Raw genomic sequence first — 24,739 nt, 5'->3', positions numbered from 1 at the left:
GAGCTATCGGAAGCCATCTCTGCTCCATTTGCAGGACTCCAGCGCCTGAGCTGCCCGGGGCGGCTGTGTCCTCTTACCATCAGTGCTGCAGTTTGGGACTCAGTTTATAACCAGATGTTAGGCCGAATTTCTGTTGTAAAGGTAAAGACCACCGGCACTGAAGCTCCCGGGGCCGCGCTCTCCACCGGGGCTCCGCGCAGGCACGGCCAGCGCCCAGCCGGCGGCGGCGCGGGCAGAGAGCGCAGGGCCGCCGGCCCCGGCTGCCCCCAGAGAGGGTGCCCCGGGTGCCCCTCCACGAGCTGCCTCCCTCCCCTCACTGCCCACCTCCATAGCTGCCTTGTCTGCTTGCTCTGCCAGCCTGGCTTGCCCCAGCCTGTCTCCTGCTTCGCCTCCAGGTAGTTGTGAGCGCTGCCGGTAGCACCACAGCCTCTAGGGACAGCAGCCGAAGGGAGAGTGGGCGCAGTGTCGCTGTATGCCAGGGGAAAACCTCCAGCCCCCTCCCCATTTCGACTTAAAGGGATGCCTCCTTCCTTGGGAAGGGCCTGCTGAGCGAGGACAGAGCTTATCCGTGGCCCTTGGAGAGGGAGAAGGTCTCAGAGCTGGCCGGGGAGAGCAGCAGCCCCGCAGGCTTGGCGGGCAGCAGGAGGTGCTCGGACAGGGACACGTTCTCCATCGCTCAGCTGCTTCGGGGGTGGACAAGCTGGCTGCCGGCACACCAAACCTTTCAGGGCATCTTCCAGGCTCTCCTCTCCTTCTACAGACTGACAGGGAGCCTGGAAATAAAACCTCTCCGTCCAAAAAAAAGGGGCACATTGCCCACCCACGACAAACACCTCCTACCCTGTAGTGAGGCTGCTGCAGGGGCCGAACCTCCCCCCTCCCCCCCGCGTCTCTCGGCCACGACAGAAGGAGGAGAAAAGAGGAGAAGCTCCTGGCAGGATGGGTTTCACCCGGCCTCGGTGCCACTCTGACCCGTGGGTGAGCACTGGGGGCACAGCAGCCCCTCCTGCTGCGGGAGGAGGGCCCGGAGCCAGCGTGTTTGTGGGCCCTCTAGTTGCAGGCATTAGCCTCGGAGCTGAAGGCAGGATTCACGGAGGCCATGCAGGAGCTGTCCCGCATCCAGCATGGAGAGTACGCCCTGGAGGAGAAGGTCAAGAGCTGCCGCTGTGCCATGGAGGAGAAGGTGGCTGAGATGAAGAATTCCCTCAACACCTTCAAGGTAGGAGGCTGGACCTGTGGAGGGGCTGCAGAGGGACTGTTCCCAAAGGCCTGCAGGGACAGGACCAGGGGCAGGGGTTTGGAATGAGAGCAGAGCAGATTGAGATTGGAGGTGAGGAACAAGTTCAGCACCAGGAGGCTGCTGGAACACTGCAGCAGGTTGCCCAGGGAGGTGGCTGGGGCCTCATCCCTGGAGATATTCAAGGTGAGGCTGGAGAGGGCTCTGGGCAGCCTGCTCTAGTGGAGGATGTCCCTGCTGAGTGCAGGGGGGGCTGGACTGGATGACCTTGGGAAGACCCTCCCAACCCAAACCATGCTGTGATTCTATGGTTAGCTTGGGAGCATGGGGCAGCATTCCCCTGCCTCCACCACTCCCTTCTGCTGGCAAAGAAAATGAGCTGGCAGTAGTGTCAGATGTGCCTGGGGCACTTCCTCTGGCTTTCTGTCTCCCCTGACAGCTCCAGCACCACTGTTCTCCATGCCCTACTCCAACACCAGTGCTATCCATGCCCTGCTCCAACAACACCAATGTCATCCATGCCCTGTTCTAGCACCAATGTCATCCATGCCCTGCATGGCACTGGGCAAAAGGCACTGTGGTCCCAGATGAGCAAGGGAGACAAGGAGGCAGAGGCCTTGAAGCCACAGGAATCAGGGTCACCCAGGACATTATTGTAGGGGAAAGGGGCTTTAAAGTTCAGATCCAGGGCAAGCAACAAGAAGGAATGGATTGAAGCTTGAGGAGGGCAGACTCAGACAGAGAGCCTGGAGATGAGGAAGAAATTCTTGAGAGTGAGGGTGGGGGGACACTGGCACAGGCTGCCCAGGGAGGCTGTGGCTGCCCCCTCCCTGGAGGTGTTCAAGGCCAGGTTGAACCTGGGCTGGTGGGAGGTGTCCCTGCCCATGGCAGGGGATTGGAACTGGATGACCTTTAAGGTCCCTTCCAACCCAACCCATTCTGTGAACCTACGACCAGGAGGGGCCAAGGCTATTCCCCCTCTGACTCATGCATGTTGCTGACTGTCCTGGCACAGGAATAGTGTCTGAGCACAGGGCATGGCCTGTGCCAACCACCCTGGCCCAGGAGCAGTGTCTGAGCACAGGGCAGCAGCAGCCTGAAGCTGCATCTCTGGTACACAGCAGCCAGCAAGGGACAGCCTGGCAATGCTGTGCCCTTGCCTGTTCCTCAGGAGGAGCTCAGTGATGCCAAGTCCATGATTGAAGAAATCAGTGCCAAGCAGGAGGAGATGCAGCAGAAGATCGAGCAGCTGCAGCAGGAGAAGCGTCGGGAGTCACGGAAGGTGAAAGCTAAGTAAGGGCTCTGGAAGTGCTAAACTGGCAGTGGTGTCTGTGTTGTTAACTGCCTTCACCTGGTCCTGACTGCACATGGGGCAACCCCAGGCACTGACACAGGCTGGGTGAGGAGTGCCTGGAGAGCAGCCCTGAAGAAAAGGCCTTGGGGGTGCTGGGGGTTGAGAAGCTCAGCAGGAGCCAGCAGGGAGCACTTGCAGCCCAGAGAGTCAAGCAGAGCCTGGGCTGCAGCAAGAGAAGTGTGGCCAGCAGGGCCAGGGAGGGGATTCTGCCCCTCTGCTCCACTCTGCTGAGACCCCACCTGGAGCTCTGGGGCCAGCTCTGGAGCCTCTCTTCCAGGAAGGATCTGGAGGTGCTGGAAGGGGTCCAGAGAAGGGCCAGGAGGGTGAGCAGAGGGCTGGAGCTGCTCTGCTCTGGAGACAGACTGAGAGAGTTGGGGCTGTGCAGTCTGGGGAGGAGAAGGCTCCCAGGAGACCTTCTTGTGGCCTTGCAGGATCTGCAGGGGGCTCCAAGAAAGCTGGGGAGGGACCTTTGAAGGTGTCAGGGAGTGATAGGACTGGGGGGGATGGAGCAAAACTAGAAGTGGGGAGGTTCAGATTGGATGTCAGGAAGAAGTTCTTGCCCATGAGGGTGGTGAGACACTGGCACAGGTTGCCCAGGGAGGTGGTGGAAGCCTCCTGCCTGGAGGTGTTTCAGGCCAGGCTGGCTGTGGCTGTGAGCAACCTGCTGCAGTGTGAGGTGTCCCTGCCCATGGCAGGGGGTTGGAGCTGGCTGAGCCTTGAGGTCCCTTCCAACCCTGACAGTTCTGTGGTTCTGTGATCTGCTTCTGACTCTGTGCTTGTGCCTGCCACAACCACAGTGCAGGAGCTTCCTGCTTCCCAGCTGTCTCTTTCTGTGTTTGGGTACAGGAGGGCACAGAAGGATGACCACAGCTCACAGACAGTGCCTACACCTCTCCAGGGCAGCCCCTTTCGCTCCATTAACCTCCCAGAGCCTGTCCTGATCAGTGAAGACTTTACAAGCCTTCTGCACAATGTCACTTATGAAAAAGGTAGGCAATAGAGTAAGCAAAACAAACACCACCCAAAAACCCACAGAGAAGCACCAAGGGCAAGAGGACATCAAGTTCTCCTCAGGTGCCAGCAGGGTAAGAAGGGAACAGGGCTGGCAGCGTGGGGAGGTGAGGGGAGGGCAGTGGATGTCATCTACCTTGACTTCAGTCAGGCTTTTGGTACTGTTTTCCATCATAGAACAGCTCAAGAAATGCAGCCCAGATGGTGCCTTGCAAACTGGCTCCACAACAAACTGGCTTCAGAGGGTTGTCTCTGGTGGCACAGAGTCAGCTTGGAGGCCTGTGGCCAGTGGTGGTCCCCAGGGGTCAGTACTGGGCCCAGTTTTGATCAGTATCTTTATCAATGACCTGGATGAAGGGATTCAGAGTGCCCTCAGCAAGTTCCTGGTGATACAAAACTGGGGGGTGGCTGACAGCCCTCAGGGTGAGAGCTGGGCAGGCTGAGAGCTGCCTGCAGGCAAACCTCAGGAAGCTCAGTAAGGACAAGGGCAGGGTCCTGCATCTGGGGAGGATCAACAGCAGGCACCAGGGCAGGTTAGGAGCTGCCCTGCTGGAGAGCAGCTCTGCAGGGAAAGACCTTTGAGTGCTGGTGGACAGCAAGTCCTGCATGGGACAGCAGTGTGCCCTTGGGGCCCAGAGAGCAAATGGGGTCCTGGGGTGCAGCAAGAGGAGTGTGGCCAGCAGGGCTGGGGAGGTTCTGCTCCCCCTCTGCTCTGCCCTGCTGAGACCACACCTGGAATACTGTGTCCAGTTTGGGGCTCCCCAGTTCAAGAGAGACAGAGACCTGCTGGAGAGAGTCCAGCAGAGAACTATGAGGATGACTGTGGGACTTGAGCATCTCTGCTGTGACGAGAGACTGAGAGCCCTGGGGCTGTTTAGCCTGGAGAGGAGAAGGCTGAGAGGGATCTGATCAATGTCTATCAGTAGCTGAGGGCTGGGGGTCAAGTGGAGGGGGCCAAGCTCTTTTGGGTGGTGCACAACAACAAGCCAAGGAACAGCTACAAGCTTGAACACAGAAGATTTCACCTCAACATGAGGAGAAAGTTGTTTGGTGTGAGGCTGCTGGAGGCCTGGAGCAGGCTGCCCAGAGAGGTTGTGGAGTCTCCTTCTCTGGAGCCTTTCCAAGCCCACCTGGCTGTGTTCCTGTGTGCCCTGCCCTGGGTGCCCCTGCTCTGGCAGGGGGGTTGGCCTGGATGATCTCTGGAGGTCCCTTCCAGCCTCTAATGTGCTGTGGTGCAAACCATGGGTCCCTCACACACCTCACCACAGTGTTCCAGGGCAGGAAACTTGGTGCTAGCCTGGCTTCAGGAGATGCTGCTCTGTCATCACTGTCTCAAAAAACCCTTCCTTGCCTCCTCCAAGCAAAATGAAGCAGGCTGGGCCTTCTTCTGGAATGCCAGAGGCACAGCCAGAGAGCCAAGCAGCAGCTCTAGGGATGGAATTCTGCCCTGGACTCAGCACTGGGGAGGCCTCACCTCGAGCACTGTGTGCAGCTCTGGGCCTCTCACTTCAGGAGGGATATTGAGGTGCTGGAGCAGGTCCAGAGGAGAGAGACCAGGCTGGGGAGGGGGCTGGAGGGAAAGGCTGATGAGGAGAGGCTGAGGGAGCTGGGGGTGTTCAGCCTGGAGAAGAGGAACCTCAGGGGGGACCTTATCACTCTCTACAACTACCAGAAGGGAAGTTGTAGTCAGGTGGGGGTCAGGCTCTGCTCCCAGGCAACCTGTGACAGGACAAGAAGGCATGGCCCCAGGGGAGGGTTAGGTTGGAGGTTAGGAAGCACCTCCTGAGGGAAATGGGGAATCAGACACTGGGGTGGACTGCCCAGGGAGGTGGTGGAGGCACCATCCATGGAGGTGTTTAAGAAGGGATTGGATGTGCCACTTGGTGGCATGGTTTAGCTGAGGTGGTGTTTGGGTGGTTGGGTCATAGGCTGGGCTTGATGATCACCTCAGAGGTCTTTTCCAGCCTCAACAACTCTGTGGTTTGAGACTGGAGGCTTTATCCATGCTGGCTGGGCTTGGCAGGAGGAAGCCTCTCTCCAGCTGCCTTCTCTTCTAAAGCTGCCCTTTGTTCTTCAACAGTGTCTGACACCAGGATCATGCCGATGGCAGAGGGAGGTGTGAAAGTTGTAGCAGGTCCAGGTAGGAAAACACAGCAGTGTCAAACCCCCAGCAGGGCAGGGATGGGGTTTGAGTGCTCTGCTGCACTGGATAAATGCATCCCACAGGACCCCCAGCTTTGGCACCAGCCCCTCCAGCTGCATGCTTGCAGCTAGACTGCTGCTTGGCAGGCAAGGCCTTTCTGCTGCTCCCTTGGCAGCTTTGCTTTCTAACTGCCTGTTGCAGTTTAGAAGCTGTGCTTCAATTGTACATCAGAACTAGGATCCTGCCAGAGAACTCACATAAGGGACTTAGGACAAGGAGCAATGGATGCAAGCTGCAGCACAGGAGCTTCTACCTCAACACAAGGGGGAACTTCTTTACTGTAAGAGTCCCAGAGCCCTGGAGCAGGCTGCCCAGAGAGGTTGTGGAGTCTCCTTCTCTGGAGCCCTTCCAGCCCTGTCTGGCTGTGCTCCTGTGTGACCTGTGCTGGATTCTATGGTCCTGCTCTGGCAGGGGGCTGGGACTGGATGACCTCAGGAGGTGCTTTCCAACCTCCAGTGTACTGTGACACTGTGACAGTTTTCTTTTCATTGCATGTGTCTAGTCCTGGACTCTATTTGCCCTGAAAATAAATGCTGGAGGAGTGCAAACCTTGGCCAACTGCACTTCTGTTTGGAGATGAAGGCTACAAGGCTGTAGCCATTGTGAAGCACAATGACAATGCTTCAAACAGCTCTTCAAATGGAGGAGGAGGAGGAGGAGGATCTTAAAGGGACCTCTGAGAAAGCTGGGGAGGGACTTCTGAGGGTACCAGGGAGTGATAGGACTGGGGGGGAATGGAGCAAAAGTAGAAGTGGGGAGATTCAGATTGGCTGTCAGGAAGAAGTTGTTGCCCCTGAGGGTGGTGAGAGCCTGGCACAGGTTGCCCAGGGAGGTGGTGGAAGCCTCCTGCCTGGAGGTTTTTCAGGCCAGGCTGGATGTGGCTGTGAGCAACCTGCTGCAGTGTGAGGTGCCCATGGCAGGGGGATTGGAACTGGCTGAGCCTTGAGCTCCCTTCCAACCCTGACAATTCTGTGACTCTGTGATGATGATGATGCAGGTTAGCTGCCTGCTGCCACTGAGATGTCAAGACCCATACAGCTGTTTGGCTTTGCAGGAGCCAGCATGGAGACAGAGGACAGCCTGAAACCTGCCTTGCCAACAGAGGGGCAGTCAAAAGTGCATCTGCCATCAACGGTGTGGAAGCAGCCCAAGGACACCAAGGACTGGGGAGATGAATACATCTCCAAAGAGCAACCAGAGAGAGGAAAGGACGTGGGGCAGAGCAGATACAGCTCAGCAGACACCGTTCTGTGTGAGCCCTCTCTGGCTGGTAAGGACAGGGTGGGGAACTCTGGCTGCAAAGGCTCAAAGCAGCACTCCCAGCTCCCCTGTGCTGGCTGGGAAGCAGCTTCCAGGCAGCAATCAGGCTCTGTGCTGGGCTGGGGAATGCCTGGGGGCCTCAGCAGCTGCTGCTCTGTGCCAGCTGCAGGATTGCTGCGGAGGGTTGTGACGGGGGAGCTGCTTTAAAGGGGTGCAAAATGCTTCCTGAGCCTCTGGGAGGAGCTGCTTTGCTGGCTTGTTGTGCTCAGCAACAGAGAGGTGCTGCTCACAGAGGGAGCCACACTTGCTCTCGGCAAACTGGGGCTCCCCACTGCCGGCTGGGGCCGGCTGCAGCCTCAGGGTGGGATTTCCTGGCTCGGGGAAAGCAGCTACACAAAGATAAGGCACTGGTGGCACTCTCTGACAGCTTCTCCTCTCAGGAGGCTCCCCCTTCCCTTCTTTTTCTCAACCTACCCATTGTCTCCTGGAAGCCAAACGGCAGAACATCGCCTTGGAGCTGCTGGAGTCGGAGAGGAAGTACGTGATCAACCTTTCCCTCATCCTGAAGATCAAGGCCACCTTGCAAGGGCCAGATGTGAAAAGGAGCACCAAAGAGAGAAGGTATTGGATTCCCTCTCCTCTCCCTCACAGGGAGTTCTATTCAGGCAGAATTCCTTCTCCCACTGCTCATTTATCCATGCAGGGATCTCTGAACACAGGCACTGGAAGGGTTTTTTTGCAGCCACTAAAGGCTCTCCTGCCTGTCCCTGCACCTCCTCTGCCTGGCATCCCAAACTGGCTCACCTACTACTTCCTTTCAGTCCCCTCCCAGTCTCCTGCTCTCCTTTCACATGCCTCCTGCCCTGGTGGGAACAAAGCTTTGATCCTTCACTGCCTGCTTCTTCCAGCCCTCAGCTCCAGCTCCAGCAGCTGCTGTGGGCAGGAGCCCCTGGCTGGTGGCTGCCATCACTCTGTAGGGAGACACAGACATAGGCACCCACAGGTACATGCCCAGGGAGGCTGGCCCAGCTCAGCAGCTGACCCCAGAGCTTTGCACAGGCCAGCCCCTGCTGTGGCTCCTCAGAGCCCACAGTGGGACAGCTCCTCCAGCAATCCCCATCACTGCCCTGGGAGCTGCCAGCCCCTAACCACACTTGCAGAGCCCACTCCTAGCTAGCTCTCTCTTTTTTTTGCCTCTTTCCACTGTCCCTAGGAGTCCCACACCCAAGGAGTTCATAGGGTCATAGGATGTTAGGGGTTGGAAGGAACCTTTGAAGATCATCAAGTCCAAGCCCCCTGCCAGAGCTGGAGCCAGGCTCTGCTGGGGGATGCCCAATGCCAGCACAAGGGGCAGTGGTGGAAGCTGAGGCAGAGGAAGCTCCATGGAAAGAGGAGGAAGAATTTTGTCACTGTGAGGGTGACAGAGCCCTGGGGCAGGCTGCCCAGGGGTGTGTGGAATCTCCCTGTCTGGAGATAATCAAAACTGCCTGGCTGTGTTCCTGTGTGCCCTGCCCTGGGTGCCCCTGCTCTGGCAGGGGGGTTGGGCTGGGTGATCTCTGGAGGTCCCTTCCAGCCCCTGACATCCTGTGACCCTGTGGCTTCCCTGCAGCTTCTTCCCCACCTCGCTGCGCTACCTGGTCCAGCAGCACGTGGACCTGCTGCACGCCCTGCAGGAGCGAGTCCTCAGCTGGCCACGGCAGGGCATCCTGGGAGACATCTTCCTGAAGCTAACAAATGATGAGGTAGGTCACAGACAGCCCCACCCAGGCTCTTCTGCCACGGTGAGGTGCCCACAGGTGGGCTGAGATAGCCTGCAGCAGAGGGGCTGTGCTGCCAAGCTGTGGCTAGAACCACAGAGCTGTCAGGGCTGGAAGGGACCTCAAGGAGCAGCCAGCTCCAACCCCCCTGCCATGCCCAGGGACACCTCACACTGCAGCAGGCTGCTCACAGCCACCTCCAGCCTGGCCTTCAACAGCTTTCTCATCCTGGCTAGCTCCATGACCATTGGAAAAAACCTCTGCAGTTTCTTTGTTCTTTTCTTTTCCCTTCTGTTAAGAACAACTTCCTGGACTGCTATGTTGCCTACCTGAGGGACCTGCCAGAATGCATCTCTCTGATCCACGTGGTAATCCTGAAGGAGGTGAGCTTCCTGCCTGCTTCATGGCACAGCAGCAAACTTCAAGGGAAAGCTTCCAAGTCTGGAGGGTGGGAAAGGGCCCCACGTGCAGCCTGCACCTCTGCCTGGTGTGCCTCTCCACAGCAGGACTCCTCTGCCACTCTGCTGCTTGTGTTGCCAAATGCCCTCCACAACTCCCTGAAGGGAGGTTGTAGCCAGCTGGGGCTTGGTCTCTTCTCCCAGGCAGCCAGCACCAGAACAAGAGCACACAGTCTCAGGCTGCACCAGGGGAGGATTAGGTTGGATGTGAGGAAGAAGTTCTACACAGAGAGAGTGATTGCCCATTGGGATGTGCTGCCTGGGGAGGTGGTGGAGTCACCATCCCTGGAGGTGTTCAGGAGGAGACCTGATGGGGTGCTGGGTGCCATGGGTTAGTTGTTTAGATGGTGTTGGATTGGTTGATGGGTTGGACATGACGATCTTGAAGGTCTCTTCCAACCTGGTTTATTCTATGCCATCCTCACAAAGGCTGCTGTGGCTGGCAGGCAGCTCCAGAAGGCAGATTTCAGCTGGAACCAAAGCTGGGATCCTGCTCTGACATGGAATCAGGGCAAGGAAGCAATGGATGTAAGCTGCAGAGAGAGGCAGGGAGAGACAGAGGGAGGCTGTGAGTGCTCTAGAGAGGAGACAGTCACTGCTGCCCAGCTTCAGGAACAGGTTCAGAGAGTCACAGAATGGGTTGGGTTGGAAGGGACCTGAAAGCTCAGCCAGTTCCAACCCCCTGCCATGGGCAGGGACACCTCCCACCAGCCCAGCTTGCTCAAGGCCTCATCCAGCCTGGCCCTGAACACCTGCAGGGAGGAGGCAGCCACAGCCTCCCTGGGCAGCCTGTGCCAGAGTCTCCCCAGCCTCACTGGCAAGAATTTCTTCCTCACCTCCAGTCTCAATCTGCCCTCCTCAAGCTTCAATCTATTCTCTCTCATCCTGGCACTCCCAGCCCTTGTCAAAAGTCCTTCCCCAGCTCTCCCTGGAGCCTTCTCTTCTCCAGGCTGAACAGCCCCAACTCTCCCAGCCTGTGCCCACAGGGGAGGTTCTCCAGCCCCCTGTGGTTTAACACCCTTGATTCTTGGTTTCAATGAGGCAGTTTTGAAGGGCAACCAACCCACACTCGCTCACTTCCAAGACATCTTTGTTTGGAAGTCAATCTTACTCTGTTCAAATCCATTTAGGCCTCAGCTGAGAATTCCACCCTGAACAACAGCCTCTACCTGGGGTTTCAATGAAACTTAATCTTTGAAGCACACAACCCCCTACTTCACAAGGCTGCCTCTCCCAGCCAGCCTTCAACCCAAGGAGTTTCATCCTTCATTAGCACAATGATGGAAGGAGTTGCAAAGATCCCTTCCAGAAGCAAGACCATTGAATGGCTTAGGTTGGAAGGGACCTCAGAGATCATCTACTCCCACCCCTGGTGTGTTGTCAGGTGCCAGGTCCTGCACCTGGGTCACCACAACCCCATGGGGAGCTCCAGACCTGGGGAGGTGTGGTTGGAAAGCTGCAGCTGGGAGAGGGACCTGGGGCTGTTGGTTGGCAGTCACTGAGCATCAGCCAGCAGTGCCCAGGGGGCCAAGAAAGCCAATGGCATCCTGGCTTGGGTCAGAAGCAGGGTGGGCAGCAGGGCCAGGAGGTGACCATCCCCCTGTGCTCAGCACTGGGGAGCCCACACCTCGAGTGCTGTGTTCAGCTCTGGGCCCTCACTGCAGGAAGGACACTGAGGGGCTGCAGCCTGTCCAGAGCAGGGCAGCCAGGCTGGAGAAGGGCCTGGAGCCCCTGGGGGCTGAGGGAGCTAGGGGTGTTCAGGCTGGGGAAGAGGAGGCTGAGGGAGACCTCATTGCTCTCTGCAGCTCCCTGCAGGGAGGTTGGAGTGAGGAGGGGGCAGCCTCTGCTCCTTGGTGGCAAGGGACAGGAGCAGAGGCAATGGTTCCAAGCTGCCCCAGGGCAGGCTCAGGCTGGACCTCAGGAACTCTTTCTGCCCTGGAAGGGATCTCAGACATTGGAATGGTCTGCCCAGGGCAGTGCTGCAGTCACCATCCCTGGGGGTGTTCCAGCAGCCTGTGGAGCTGTGCTTAGGGACATGGTTTGGTGCTGACCCTGCAGTGCTGGGCGGAGGGTTGGACTGGATGAGCTTGGAGGGCTCTGCCAGCAGGATGTTTGCTGTGATTCTGTGACTGTCACACACAGCTGCCTCTTGTCTGGTGTGCTCCAGTGAACTGCTAGAACTTCCAGCAGAGCCACCCATCGAAGCCCACAAGCCCTTGGGAGCAGAGATGTTTTATGGGAGGGAGGGGTTCTGAAGCTGCTTTCTGTGTTGCAGGTAGAAGAAGAAATCAAGTCTGACCTCTACATCCTGTTCTTCCACATCGTGCAGCGCATCCCTGAGTACCTCATTCACCTGCAGGTAGGGCCCCAGGATGTCTTCTTGTGCTCCTGAACCCAGGGCTGGTGTCCAGGCTTGTCCAGCTACAGGGCTTCTGGCTAACCCAGTGAGCTGCCTGAAAGGGGAAGCCAGCTGGGAACAGCTGCATTCAAATCACTGTCATCTGTTTCTGTTGGCCACTCTCTCCATTTGGCCTGACAGAGCCAATTTGTGTCCCCTGGGAAGCTGAAAACTCTGCTGCCTGCTGCTCTGGGGACTGGTTGACAGCAGCTGAACATGAGCCAGCAGTGTGCCCAGGTGGCCAAGAAGGCCAATGGCATCCTGGCCTGGAGCAGGAACAGTGTGGCCAGCAGGAGCAGGGAGGTCATTGTGCCCTGTGCCCAGCACTGGTTAGGCCACACCTTGAGTCCTGTGTCCAGTTCTGGGCTCCTCAGTTTAAGAAGGACATTGAGCTGCTGGAAGGTGTCCAGAGAAGGGCAACAAGGCCTTGAGCACAGCCCTGTGAGGAGAGGCTGAGGGAGCTGGGGTTGCTTAGCCTGGAGAAGAGAAGGCTCAGGGGAGACCTTACTGCTCTCTACAACTACCTGAAGGGAGGTTGTAGCCAGGAGGGGGTTGGTCTCTTCTCCCAGGCAACCAGCACCAGAACAAGAGGACACAGTCTCAAGCAGCACCAGGGGAGGTTTAGGCTCAAGGTGAGGAGGAAGTTCTTCCCAGAGTCATTGGCCATTGGGATGTGCTGCCCAGGGAGGTGGTGGAGTCCCCATCCCTGGAGGTGTTCAAAAAAGGCTTGGATGTGGCACTTGGAGCCATGGCTTGGTTGTCAGGAGGTGTTAGGTATTAGGTAATGGGTTGGACTTGATGATCTCTGAGGTCTTTTCCAACCTGATGCTGTGAGGCTGTGATTCTGGGTCAACAGGAGGCCAGGCTGGCTGTGGCTGTGAGCAACCTGCTGTAGTGTGAGGTGTCCCTGGCCATGGCAGGGGGGTTGGAACTGGCTGCTCCTTGAGGTCCCTTCCAACCCTGACAGTTCTGTGATTCTATGATTCTATAATAGCTCTGCCCTAGCTCCTGTGGCAAGGGTGAGTGCTCCACATGCTTGTTAGCAGAGAGCCTGAGAGGGCAGGAGGCTGCCAGGGCCCAACCACCTTTCCTACACAAGAGTTTGCTGAGAAAAAGCTCCAGTTCCCAGCAGGGTTCTCTGACCTGTGCTGGAAAGCTCCAGACAAGGCAGGGGAGGCAGGCAGCAAGAACTCACCTGGGTTATAGGCACTGCTCAGCTCAAGCACTGCACAGCCATCCCAGGGCTGCACTGCCAGTGGCTGCCTGTGGATTTGCACTGCTGCAGCAGCAGCCCAGTGCCACCCCAGCCCTCCCAGAAACCAGTGCTGCCCCCCAGAGCGGTGCCATGGGCACTCTGGAGCACTAATCCACAGCCCCAGCAGCAGCTTCTCCCCAGAGAAGCTCAGGGCACACTGCCCTGCTCTCTCCTCCCAAGGAGGAGCCTCAAGCTGCAGCAGGGCAGGGGCAGGCTGGAGAGCAGGAAGAATTTTTCCCCATCAAGAGTGGTCAGGCACTGGGCTGAGCTGCACAGGGAGGTGGTGGAGTCCCCAAGCCTGGAGGTGTTTAAAGGTGGTTTGGCTGTGGTGCTTGGGGCTGTGGTTTAAGGGTGAGCCTTGCAGAGCAGGGTCAGGGGTTGGGCTTGGTGCTCCTGAGGGTGGTTTCCAACCTGGGTGTTTGTGTGTTCTGTGCCCCAGAACGTCCTGAAGTTCACGGAGCAGGAGCACCCTGACTACTACCTGCTGCTGGTCTGTGTGCAGCGCCTGCGCGTCTTCATCTCCCACTACAGCCTCCTCTTCCAGTGCAACGAGGACCTCCTCATACAGAAGAGGAAGAAGCTGAAGAAGTAAGCACAGTGCCAGCTCCTCCCCTCTGGCCCCAGGGAGAGGGAGGTGTGTGGGAAGCCTGCGAGCAAGGGGGTGAGGAGCAGGCAGGTCAGCAGGCACAGCTGCTCTGCCGAGACCAAACCAAGCCCTCTGCAGGGGAACGCTGGAGGAGGCTCACTGCTGGCCTTTGTCCTCCCTGCTGAGGGCATGTTTGGGCTGGGTCCTTCTTGAATCCTTCTGAACACAGCAGCCACATGTGTCCTGGGAACTTCTGAGGCCTTACACTGACAGCAAAAGTAATCTTCTAGCAGGAGAATTCCTTGTAGCTCTGGGGAGTGTTAAAGCTGTTGCCTGAAGCCCTCCTAGGCTGAGACTGAGGCTATCTTAGTGTTAGCTTAGCCTGATGGGGAGCACCAAGCCCAACCCCTGACCCTGCTCTGCAAGGCTCACCCCTAAACCACAGCCCCAAGCACCACAGCCAAACCACCTTTAAACCCCTCCAGGCTTGGGGACTCCACCACCTCCCTGGGCAGCTCAGCCCAGTGCCTGACCACTCTTGATGGGGAACAGTTCTGCTTACTGTCCAGTCTGACCCTACCCAGTCACAGCCTGAGGCCATTCCCTGGGAGGAGAGAGCAGGCTGTTGGCAGGGTGCCCTGAACAGAAGCCTCCCATGACCTGGTTGAAACAAACTGTGACAGAGATGACCCTGAAGGTGGCTTCTGAAGCCGTGGTTGAAATCCAAACTCTGTACTAAAATCAACCTCTGGCTGCCATTTGTTCCTTGAGGTGATTCACTGGAGAAGTAGGACAAGACCAAACTTCAAGGGAAGCTTTCCCATATGGAGGGTGGTAGAAGGAGGGGCTGGAAGAACTGCTGGGGAGGGACAGATGTCAGCAAAGGCAGTAAGAACAAGACAGAAAGCAAAAGGCCCTGCTGAGCTGAGCCCTGACCAGTGTCTTCATCAATGGCACTGATGAGGAGACAGACAGAGTCTGCTCAGCAGGTTTGCTGATGCTACCAAACTGGGAGGCTTGGCTGAGACCCCTGAAGGCTGTGAGGCCATGCAGAGACTTGGGCAGGCTGAGAGCTGGGCACAGAGGAACCTACTGAGGCTCAGCAAGGATCAGTGCAGAGTCCTGCAGCTGGGGAGGAAGAATAAACTGCAGCAGGACAGGTTGGGAGGGGATCTGCTGGAGAGAGTCCAAGGGAGGGCTGCAAGGCTGCTGAAGGGCCTGGAGCACTGCCTGGGGAGGAGAGGCTGAGAGCCCTGGGGCTGCTTAGTCTGGAGAGGAGAAGGCTGAGAGGGATCTGATCAATGTCTATCAATAGCTGAGGGCTGGGGGTCAGGAAGGAAGGGACAGGGACAGGCTCTGCTCACTGCACCCTGTGATAGGCCAAGGGGCAATGGATGGAAACTGCAGCACAGGAGGTTCCACCTCAACATGAGGAGGAACTTCTTCCCTGTGAGGGTCCCAGAGGCCTGGAGCAGGCTGCCCAGAGAGGTTGTGGAGTCTCCTTCTCTGGAGCCTTTCCAGCCCTGTCTGGCTGTGTTCCTGTGTGACCTGTGCTGGATTCTGTGGCCCTGCTCTGGCAGGGGGCTTGGATTCTATGATCTCCAGAGGTCCCTTCCACCCCCTCACATCCTGTGGTCCTGTGAGTGGGGCAGGGTGGGCAGCACAGGTTGCTCCCCCGGGGCGGGAAGAGGTGAATGGGAACATTAAGGCCTCTCCCAGCCCCCTTTAGCTGCAATGCTGCAGGCTGGTGCTTATTTAACCCTGCCTTGTCTCTCAGCACCACGATGGATTTCTCCTCCCTCAGGTCATCCCTGGTGAAGCTGTACAAAGGTCTCACCTCCCAGTGTACCAGCCAAGAGGTTTCCCCGACGCCCAGCGCGGCGTCTATCCGGGACAGCGGGATCCACTCCGAAGAGACAATCCAGTCCTTCCCACCAGCACCTTCCTCTGGCACCACCACCCCGTAAGCCTCCTGTCCTGGCTTCCAAAGTAGCCTGCAAGCTGCCTCCTCACCCAGAGGATGCCAGGGGCAGCAGGCACCCACAGACAGTCGCTCCCAAGACTGCTCACAGAGCCATGGATTGCAGCGGGGTGGAAGGGACCCTCCAAGGGCATCTTGCCCAAGACCCCTGCAGGCAGCAGGGACACCTCCAGCTGGATCACACTAGGCCTCATCCAGGCTGAGCCTGAGTGGCTCCAGGGATGGGGCCTCAAGGCCAGCCCTGGGCAGCCTGTGCCAGTGTCTCCCCACTCTCCTTGGGCACAACTTCCTCCTGAGGGCCAACCTCAAGCTGCCCTGCTCCACTTTCAAACCCTTGCCCCTGGGCCTAGCACTCCCTTCTGAACAGTCCCTCCCCAGCCTTCCCTTCAGACATTGAAATGGAGCTCTAAGGTCTCCCCTGTGTATGGACAGAGAGAGGAAGGCCTGGGGCCTTTCTGCTGTCCACCACCAGGCTGCTTACCAGCACAAACATCTCATGGCTCTACCCAGGGCTGGCTGTCTGCACAGTGCCTCAAGGAGACATGAACAGCCTGCATTGTTCCCTGCCGGTGTAACAGCAGCCAGGAAACACCACCAAGGCCTCAGGACAGCAACAAAACCAAAGCACCACGCAGCAGGTCACTGAGTGCTGGGCTTGTTAGCATGAGAGTCAAGTCCAGAAAGGCTCCAGAGCTGGCAATCTTTGCCCATTTCCAGCCTGCTGAGAGGTGCCAGCTGGGAGATGAGCAGAGCAGCCCAGCAGAGCTGCCTGTGGCAGCAGTTTGGGCTCCTGTGCTTCCTTACATCACCTGCCCCTGACAAGGAGAGTTTGGCTTCACTGTTCCCAGTCCCCCTCAAGTGGCCATGCTGTTAGATCAGCCCCTAGCCATCTCCTCACCAGACCACCCAAGCCAATCTCTCTCCCCTCAAAGGCAGGATGCTTCAGGCCCCCGGCTCAGCAGCCTCAGCTGGCACCTCCCCAGTGCCCCCACATTCAGCCTGCAGGAAGAGCCCAGCGTGGGCCCTCGTGGGGCCTCATCAGCACTGACCAGGAGTGGAGAAGATAACCCTCTACAGAATCACAGAATTGTCAGGGTTGGAAGGGACCTCAAGGAGCAGCCAGGCCCAACCCCCCTGCCATGGGCAGGGACACCTCACACTACAGCAGGTTGCTCACAGCCACAGCCAGCCTGGCCTGAAAAGCCTCCAGGCAGGAGGCTTCCACCACCTCCCTGGGCAACCTGTGCCAGTCTCTCACCACCCTCATGGCCAAGAACTTCTTCCTGACATCCAATCTGAATCTCCCCACTCTCTGGAGCCTTTCCAGCCCTGCCTGGATGTGCTCCTGTGTGACCTGTGCTGGATTCTATGGTCCTGCTCTGGCAGGGGGCTTGGACTGGAAGATCTCCACAAGTCCCTTCCAACCCCTCACATCCTGTGAGCCTCTGATCTGTTCTACTCCTGCAGTCTTGCTCCTGCTAACCCACCCAGGAGGCAGTTTCTAGCTCTGTTGCTCTTCTCCAAGCTAGCAAAGTCGCTTTTGGCCTCAAAAGCAAGGGAAGGTAGCTGGGGGAGCGAGGCAGGGCTGGGGAGGGCTTGTTCTGTCGTTTCTGGGCCATCCTTTAACATTCCACTCCCTTCTCTCTGTTTGTTTGGTTGGTTTGTTTGTTTCCAAGGCATCTGATGCCCCCGGTGAAGAAACCCCAGCCAGCCGTGATGGAGAACCTGCAGGCTGTGAAGCCTCCCGACTGGGAAATGGAGAGCAGGAAGCACGAGAGGCCGGAGAACATCCTCGGCTCCTCCCAGCTGACGGAGCAGGAGCTGAAGGCTCTGGCCACCCCCTTGCAGTCCATCCCCGAGATGGAGTACGAGGCGCCGCCGGCCGACGCGGTGGGGAACGCCGAGAGAGCCATCCGGAGCTCGGTGGAGCTGCTGCAGGACGCCAGGAACTTCGCCCCGAGCTACGAGGAGTTCGAGTACCCGGGGGAGGTGTTCCCCCTGCCCGGCCCCTACGAAGACGACGCCTTCCAGAACCTCGCCCTCTTTGAGAACTGCTCTCCCGCCTCCTCCGAGTCCAGCCTGGACATCTGCTTCCTCAGGCCGGTCAACTTCACCTCGGAGCCCGAGAGGACGGAGCACGCCCTGCAGCCGCTGCCCAAGAGCGTCACGCCGGTCAGCAGCAGCACCTACAAGCGGGAGATGTTCCACAGCAAGGGGAAGCAGCTGAGCAGGTCGCTGAAGGAGCTGCCGCGCAGCGCCGAGGGGGTCAGCACCAGGCTGTACAGCACCCGCAGCAGCAGCGGCAGCCGCCTGCAGCAGAAGCAGGAGAGGAACCTCCAGCCCCACATGGGCCCAGCCTCAGCACGCAGCTCCCAGAGGAGCTACTTCCCCCCACAGAGAGGAGCCAGTGAAAAGCAGAGCTTTTTGGAAGTAAGGAGGCTTAAATAGGAGGAGGAAAAAAAAAAACCACACACACACCCCCCCCCAAACCAAACCAAACCCAACCCAAGCCAAGGCCAGGCACGTGGTGGTGCAGGAGCAGCGGCAGCAGAAAGATCTGAGACACAGAGGCAGGGCAGAACCTGTCAGAATAGCTTCCAAGGCCACACATTCCAAGCCCTCACCCGCATGCATGCGCCCGAGGGAGGGAGGAGGCAGCTCCTTCTCACCCCCCCTCCCCTCCCTGGGGACAAGCAGGGGCTTGGGGCACACAGCTGAGCGACAGCTCGAGCGCCCTTGAGGCAAGCCAGCCCCTGCTGTGTCCCCAGCTTGTCACCCGGCTTCCCCCAGCAGCAAGCGCTGCCTCTGGTCAGGGTCACCAGGCTGGGCAGCGTGCACGCTGCAGGGTGAGCTGCGTGAGGAGAGCCAGGGGACTCGGCAGCAGCCCCTCAGCTGGTGTAAGCTGGCCACGACTCCACCCAGCTGGGTCCAGTTCCACCAGCAAGGCTCTGCTCCGTGGCCTCTCCGGCCCGGATCGCAGACCCACGCTGAAGCCCGCCTGCCGACAGGCAGAGCCCAGGAGCTGTGTCCCTCAGGCAAACACCGACGGGGCAGGTAGCACTCCTGCCCCTCGGGGGCACCAGGCCTGGCAGCACTGCCCTTCCATAGCCTGCAGTCTGCCTGGTCAGAGCCGGCTCGGGGCTGGCAGAGGGGAAGATGCTCTTCAGACTGTGAGCTGCTGAGTTCTCTCAGTGCTGTCTGGGGAAACCCTCTCCTGTTACAACGAGGTGAGATGCAGAGGAGGCTGCAGAGGCAGACACAGATGGGAGGAATGTGCCAACAGCCTGAAGGCAGCAAGGAAACCTCAAAAGAGGCAAAAGCCCAGTGAGGGAGGGCTGGTGGATGGCAGAGCAGGGCAAATGAGGCAGGCAGGAGAAGAGCCACGGGGGACACGGCCCCCCTGAAACAGGCTCCTGCAAGCTCTGTGGCGCTTGCTTTCACAGAGCTGCGGCCCACAGCAGGGTGCAGAACTGCAGGGGACATTCTGCCTCTCTCAGGAGACCACCCTGGCAGTGGTGGCCATGGCTGGAGAAGAGGGACTTGCCCAGAGCCTTGCTGAGGGGAATTCAGCGTTCTCCTGAAAGGGGGCAAAGACCTTTCAGTGGCACACTTGCCCCGGGGTGCGTGTGCTGATGAAGCCTTCTGCCCCACAGACACAAAGCCACACAGGCAGCAGCAGAGCCAACAGAAGAGTCTCTCACACCATAGCAGCTCCAGAAGCCTGAAGCCTCCCTGCTTTAGGGTAAAGGCTCCTGAGTAAGGAGAGGGAGAGAAGCTGCTTCCACTGCCCTCGCTGGCTTGCTCCCTTCTCGGCAAAAGGCAGCTCCTAAGGTTCTCCTGAACAAAAAGCTTAGCGAGGAAGGCTGCAGTTTCCTCTCACAAAGCCTCCCCTTCCACTCCTCTGCCGCTGCCTCAGCCTCAGAGCCAGCCACAAGCTCTCTGCCAAGGTACCAGTGCCGCCCAGCCCCAGGTGACCTGCTGCCTCCCGGCCTCACCGGCACCTCCTCACCCAGCAGGTCCCTCCTAGCAGAGAGGCAGAGAGAGAAGGGGACAAGGATGCTCAGGTTGCAAATGCTGGTTAAATTGTCTTTTCCCTTTTAGGAGCTCCATGCAGAAGACAACACCAGGTTCTGCCAGAAGGATGACAATGAGCAAACATCCTTCAGCGACCACAACCCGCGGCACGAGCCCAAGGGGGGTTTCCGGAGCTCCTTCCGCAAGCTCTTCAAAAAGAAATAAGCAGCCCAGAGAAAGGCAGGCCACAGCCCAGGTGCAACAGTGCTCCCCCCGGGGCCCTGAGGGTGGAGGCAGACAGCAGGGCCCTAACATTCCCCCCCTGACTACTCACACGCTAGGTGGAGGGGTGGGGGAGAGGAGACTCTCACGACTGCCTTACAGACGCATCCTGCTCTTCCTAGCACAGGGCAGGGCCAGGCTATGGGTTGAAGGGGAGCTCAGCCAGCACAGGATGGCCAATAAGCACAGGATCTTGCTAGCTTTCCCCCCCACCCTGACCTAACTTTCCTCAGAGCCTTGGAAAGCTTTGGATGAATCCCACTACCTTCTCCTCTCCATCACCCCCCCCGGCGCTGCCCCATTTGCCGAACATCTTTGCTCTTCCCGGACCAAGCCAGGTCGAACTCGGGGCTCCCCCACGACACAGTGGTCACCTTTGCAGCCTTGGCTTCCTGGCCAGAAGCCTGAAATTCCCCTCTTTTCCTCCACTTTTGAAAGAAGGACACCAAACCCCAGCACCAAGCAGAAGGAAACCAAACCCCAGCACCATGCACAAGGAAACCACCATCAAGCACATAGAAACCGAACCCCAGCACCAAGCACAAGGACATCAAACCCCAGCACCAAGCACAAGGACATCAAACCCCAGCACCAAGCACAAGGACATCAAACCCCAGCACCAAGCACAAGGAAACCACCATCAAGCACAAGGACATCAAACCCCAGCACCAAGCCCAAGGACACCAAACCCCAGCACCAAGCACAAGGAAAACCACCACCAAACACAAGGACACCACCATCAAGCACGACTTCCAGGAGACCAGGTGGCATTGCCCTGCTGGTTTGAGAAGGTCCAGCAGGCACCTTCATCAGCAACCATCCTTTCTTGTGGACTTCCCCCACCCCCCAGAACTCTCCTTCCCATTCCAGGCACTGTGCTGTACCTTGAATTGCCTCCTGCTCTATCAGCCTCTGCTCCTGCTGTTGGACTTCCCTGTGCCTCCAAGCAAGTGACTGAGGCTGAGACCAAGGCCTGCCACCAAAGAGACTCTTCTGGCCCCTGGCCCCACTGTGGATCTGTGCTGACACTGACAGCTGGCTGCAGGCCTGTAGGACACCTGAACACTCGTGGCCAGCTCCCTTGGGCCTGACACCAGCATCCTGTGCAGCACTTCGCTCTGGATCTCACATGGGAGCAGGAGGGCGGGCAGGTCACGGGTGCTTCCCCATCAAAGTCACCAGGCCTCCCTTTCCTGCAAGGAATCTCTTCCACCAGAAGACATAAGCTACCCTCCTTGCACCTTGGTGTGCCAAACCCTGGCTGTCTCTTCTGCAGAGGAGCAGTGCTTTTGTGTAGCACAAAGCACAGGCAGGACTGCAGCCCTCTGCTGTGACGTTCGCTGGCGCAGCCCAGCAGCAGGAGTACCACTGGGTGAGGGCTGTGATGCTAGCTGGAGCTGGGACAGGGTGAGGGCAGCTTGGAGAGGCTGTGTGGGTCCCTCACTTTCTTTTGGCAGGGCTGGGACGCTGGGGCCAACAGTAATGCCTGGAGGGAAGTGCACAAGGCTGTGGCATTAGTGGCTTGCGGCTCCCCCAGCAGGGCAAGGCTGACTGAACCTGGCTGCAAGGCTCTCCTGGCAGTGAGGATGGTATAGAGGGCCCAGAGCAGCTGCCCTTGGCTGCTGTGCCTAGAAGCTGCTGCAGATGCAGGGCCTTTAGCTCTCTCACAGTCCTGGCTGACTGGACCCAAAAGAGTTCCCCCAAACCCATCTCTCCTCCTTAAAAAGAGGAAAGAGGTATCAGCTTCCCCCTTCCCCCCCACAGCCATCCCCCAGCTTCTGGAAACTATTCTGGGAAGATTCCTTTTAATTTAAGGTGACAAAAAAGAAGGAAAAAAAAAAGCTTCTGTCTCTTTCCCTCTCCCTCAGCTCCTTGTTCAATTACTACCAATCCCCTGGCCCACCCCAGACAGGAGCACTCTGCCCCCAGCAGCCAGCGCAGCACCGACACCTCCCAGGACTTTGCAGCGTTCAGCCAGCCAGAGCAGGGCCAGGGCAGAGATGTGAGAGCAGGCAGATACTTTGTGTGAAGCCTCAGCACAGCCTGCTCGTCCTGTCAGTGCAGCAGCCACAGGCAGACATCTGCTTGCCCATGGCACCAGAGGTCTAGCAACATCCACAAGGTCCCACTGCAGTGCAGCGACGCTGCCAAGGGCTCTGATGCCTCTGTCCTTGGGGCTCACAGATGACAATTCTCTCCTACACACAACAAACCTGCTCCTCACACTTACCACAGGCTCACAGGATGTCAGGGGTTGGAAGGGACCTCTGGAGATCATAGAATCCAAGCCCCCTGCCAGAGCAGGACCATAGAATCCAGCACAGGTCACACAGGAACACAGCCAGACAGGGCTGGGAAGGCTCCAGAGAAGGAGACTCCACAACCTCTCTGGGCAGCCTGCTCCAGGGCTCTGGGACCCTCACAGGGAAGAAGTTCCTCCTCATGTTGAGGTGGAACCTCCTGTGCTGCAGTTTATATCCATTGCCCCTTGGCCTATCACAGGGCACAGTGAGCAGAGCCTTTCCCTGTCCCTTCCTTCCTGACCCCCAGCCCTCAGCTATTGATAGACACTGATCAGATCCCTCTCAGCCTTCTCCTCCCCAGGCAGTGCTCCAGGCCCTTCAGCAGCCTTGCAGCCCTCTCTTGGACTCTCTCCAGCAGATCCCTGTCCCTCCTGAACTGGGGAGCCCAGAACTGGATGCCAGATTCCAGGTGGGGCCTCACTGAGGCAGACTAGAGGGGAGGAGAACCTCCCTGGATCTGCTGGACGCACTCCTCTGAATGCACCCCAGGATCACACTGGCCCTCTTGGCCCCCAGGGCACATTGCTGTCCCATGGCAGGACAGAAAGAGGAGAAAGGGGGAAAAGCTGCCTTGCTGCCAGCTGCTGGGTGAGGAAGCCCTTCCAACGTGGCAGAGCTTTGCTTGTGAAACTCCCCTGGGCGTTAGCTTCTGCTGTAGCCATCCGAGGCTGGGTCAGAACTGGTGCTTGGTCCTTTCTGATCCTCTGTGAGTCCCTTACTTCCAGGCCTACACTTCTCACCTGAGATGTCCTTTTACCTGCTCAGAATCTGCAAATGTAAATCAAATGAAGGGGTGTGAAGCTCAGCACCACAGACGAGCACAGCACCTCCTGCAGGACCCTCTCTGACTCCCCCCCATGTGCGCTCTGGATGATTTTTCTTCCTGTGCCAAATAAATGCTGCTTTTAAATACACTTGCTGGCTCCTGGGCACTGGGTCAGCCAGAAGGCTGCATGCATAAAAAGAGGACATCCATGCTTCTCAGGTCCTTTCCAGAGGCATCACAGAATCACAGAATGCCAGGGGTTGGAAGGGACCTCTGAAGGTCACCCAGTCCAAGCCCCCTGCCAGAGCAGGGGCACCCAGGGCAGGGCACACAGGAGCACAGCCAGGTCAGGTTGGAAAGTCTCCAGGGAAAGAGACTTCACAACCTCTCTGGGCAGCCTGCTCCAGGCCTCCAGCAGCCTCACACTGACAAAGTTTACCCCCCTCCTGTGGCACCTCCTCTGCTGCAGCTTGCCCCCAGTGCCCCTTGTGCTGTCCTTGGGCATCCCTGAGCAGAGCCTGGCTCTGTCCTCACCACACTGCCCTGCACACCTTGATCACCAGCAATGAGGGCAGCCCTCAGGCTCCTCTGCTCCAAGCTGCAGAACCCCAGGGCTCCTCAGCCTGGCCTCACAAGGGAGGAGCAGAATCCCCTCCCTCACTCTGCTGGGTTTGCAGGGGTGTGAGGTCCTTCTGGGCTGGGAGTGCACACTGCTGGCTTCTCATCCACCAGTACCTGCAAGTCCTTCTTGGCTGGGCTGCTCTGAATCCCTTCAATGCCCTGCCCCTGTTGATACTACAGGTTGCAGTACCTAACACTTGGAATCCTGGCAATTCCAAATTCTCAGAGGGCTTTTCTGAGCTAGGACACAAGCTAGAAGAAGATGACCAAGCCCAGGTTATGCCTGACCATTGCACCAGAGCATACATGAAGTAGAACCCTTGAGTTGAAACAGCAAAACCAGTGCAGCAGCCCAGCTCTCATGCTCTGCTGACCTCCCTTACCCTGCTGCACACTTTGTGGACACTGTTCAGGCTGACTTCTAGCTAGCCTCACATCAGCACTCCAGAGTAACAGCAACTCATGGAGCCTCCAGGCAGGCATGTTCCATTGTGCAGCAACCTTCCCACTCCAGGCCACAGCAGACCATCCTCATATCACAGAGCCACAGACTGCATTGGGTTGGGAGGGAGCCTCCAAAGGCATCTTGTGCAACCCCCCTGCACTCAGCAGGGACACCTCCAGCTAGAGCAGGCTGCACAGGGACACAGCCAGGCTCAGCTTCAAGGGCTCCAGGCATGGGGCCTCAAGCCCAGCCCTGGGCAGCCTGTGCCAGTGTCTCCCCACTCTCCTTGGGCACAACTTCCTCCTGAGGGCCAACCTCAAGCTGCCCTGCTCCACTTTCAAACCATTGCCCCTGGGCCTAGCACTCCAAGCCCTTCTGAACAGTTCCTCCTCAGCCTGCCTGGAGCTGCCCTGCAGATACTGAAATGCAGCTCTGAGGTCTCCCTGGAGCCTTCTCCCCTCCAGGTTGAACAGCTCCAACTCTCCCAGCCTGTCCCTATAGCAGAGATTGTCCAGCCCTGTGATGATCTTTGCAGCCTCCTCTGGACCCACCAGCAGATCTTCATTTTCCCTTCTGCTGCTAGAAAAGTCTTTCAGAACAACATTGAGAAGACATGAAAGAAGGGATGGAAGTGAGAGCTTTCCAGGTGTGCCCATGATGAGAGCTGCTATTCCTGATGAGATCAGAAGGCTTTCTGAAATGTCACAAGGGCACTGACCCAGGGCATTGCAGCCAGCACTCAGAAAGCATCATAGAGCTGTCAGGGTTGCAAGGGACCTCAAGGATCAGCCAGTTCCAACCCCCCTGC

At 58.1% G+C, this 24,739-nt stretch overlaps 1 protein-coding gene across 1 annotated transcript in view; it reads left to right on the top strand.

Moving 5' to 3' along the window:
- The window catches only part of ARHGEF33 (Rho guanine nucleotide exchange factor 33), a 30,983-nt gene extending 10,693 nt beyond the window's left edge, over nucleotides 1-20,290 (top strand). Inside the window, exons 3-15 of the mRNA XM_054177245.1 lie at nucleotides 1,055-1,219; nucleotides 2,409-2,530; nucleotides 3,438-3,580; nucleotides 5,683-5,742; nucleotides 6,860-7,075; nucleotides 7,557-7,686; nucleotides 8,675-8,807; nucleotides 9,122-9,205; nucleotides 11,556-11,639; nucleotides 13,373-13,521; nucleotides 15,324-15,482; nucleotides 17,177-17,930; nucleotides 19,602-20,290. Coding sequence (XP_054033220.1) covers nucleotides 1,055-1,219; nucleotides 2,409-2,530; nucleotides 3,438-3,580; nucleotides 5,683-5,742; nucleotides 6,860-7,075; nucleotides 7,557-7,686; nucleotides 8,675-8,807; nucleotides 9,122-9,205; nucleotides 11,556-11,639; nucleotides 13,373-13,521; nucleotides 15,324-15,482; nucleotides 17,177-17,930; nucleotides 19,602-19,739 — 2,337 coding nt within the window. The 3' untranslated portion in view covers nucleotides 19,740-20,290. The remainder of the gene's footprint in view (nucleotides 1-1,054; nucleotides 1,220-2,408; nucleotides 2,531-3,437; nucleotides 3,581-5,682; nucleotides 5,743-6,859; nucleotides 7,076-7,556; nucleotides 7,687-8,674; nucleotides 8,808-9,121; nucleotides 9,206-11,555; nucleotides 11,640-13,372; nucleotides 13,522-15,323; nucleotides 15,483-17,176; nucleotides 17,931-19,601) is intronic.
- Nucleotides 20,291-24,739: the final 4,449 nt, after the last annotated feature.

The sequence above is a fragment of the Dryobates pubescens genome, chromosome 39 (genome assembly GCF_014839835.1).
Source record: "Dryobates pubescens isolate bDryPub1 chromosome 39, bDryPub1.pri, whole genome shotgun sequence".
NCBI lineage: Eukaryota > Metazoa > Chordata > Aves > Piciformes > Picidae > Dryobates > Dryobates pubescens.
This window is presented reverse-complemented; position numbering and strand designations above follow the sequence as displayed.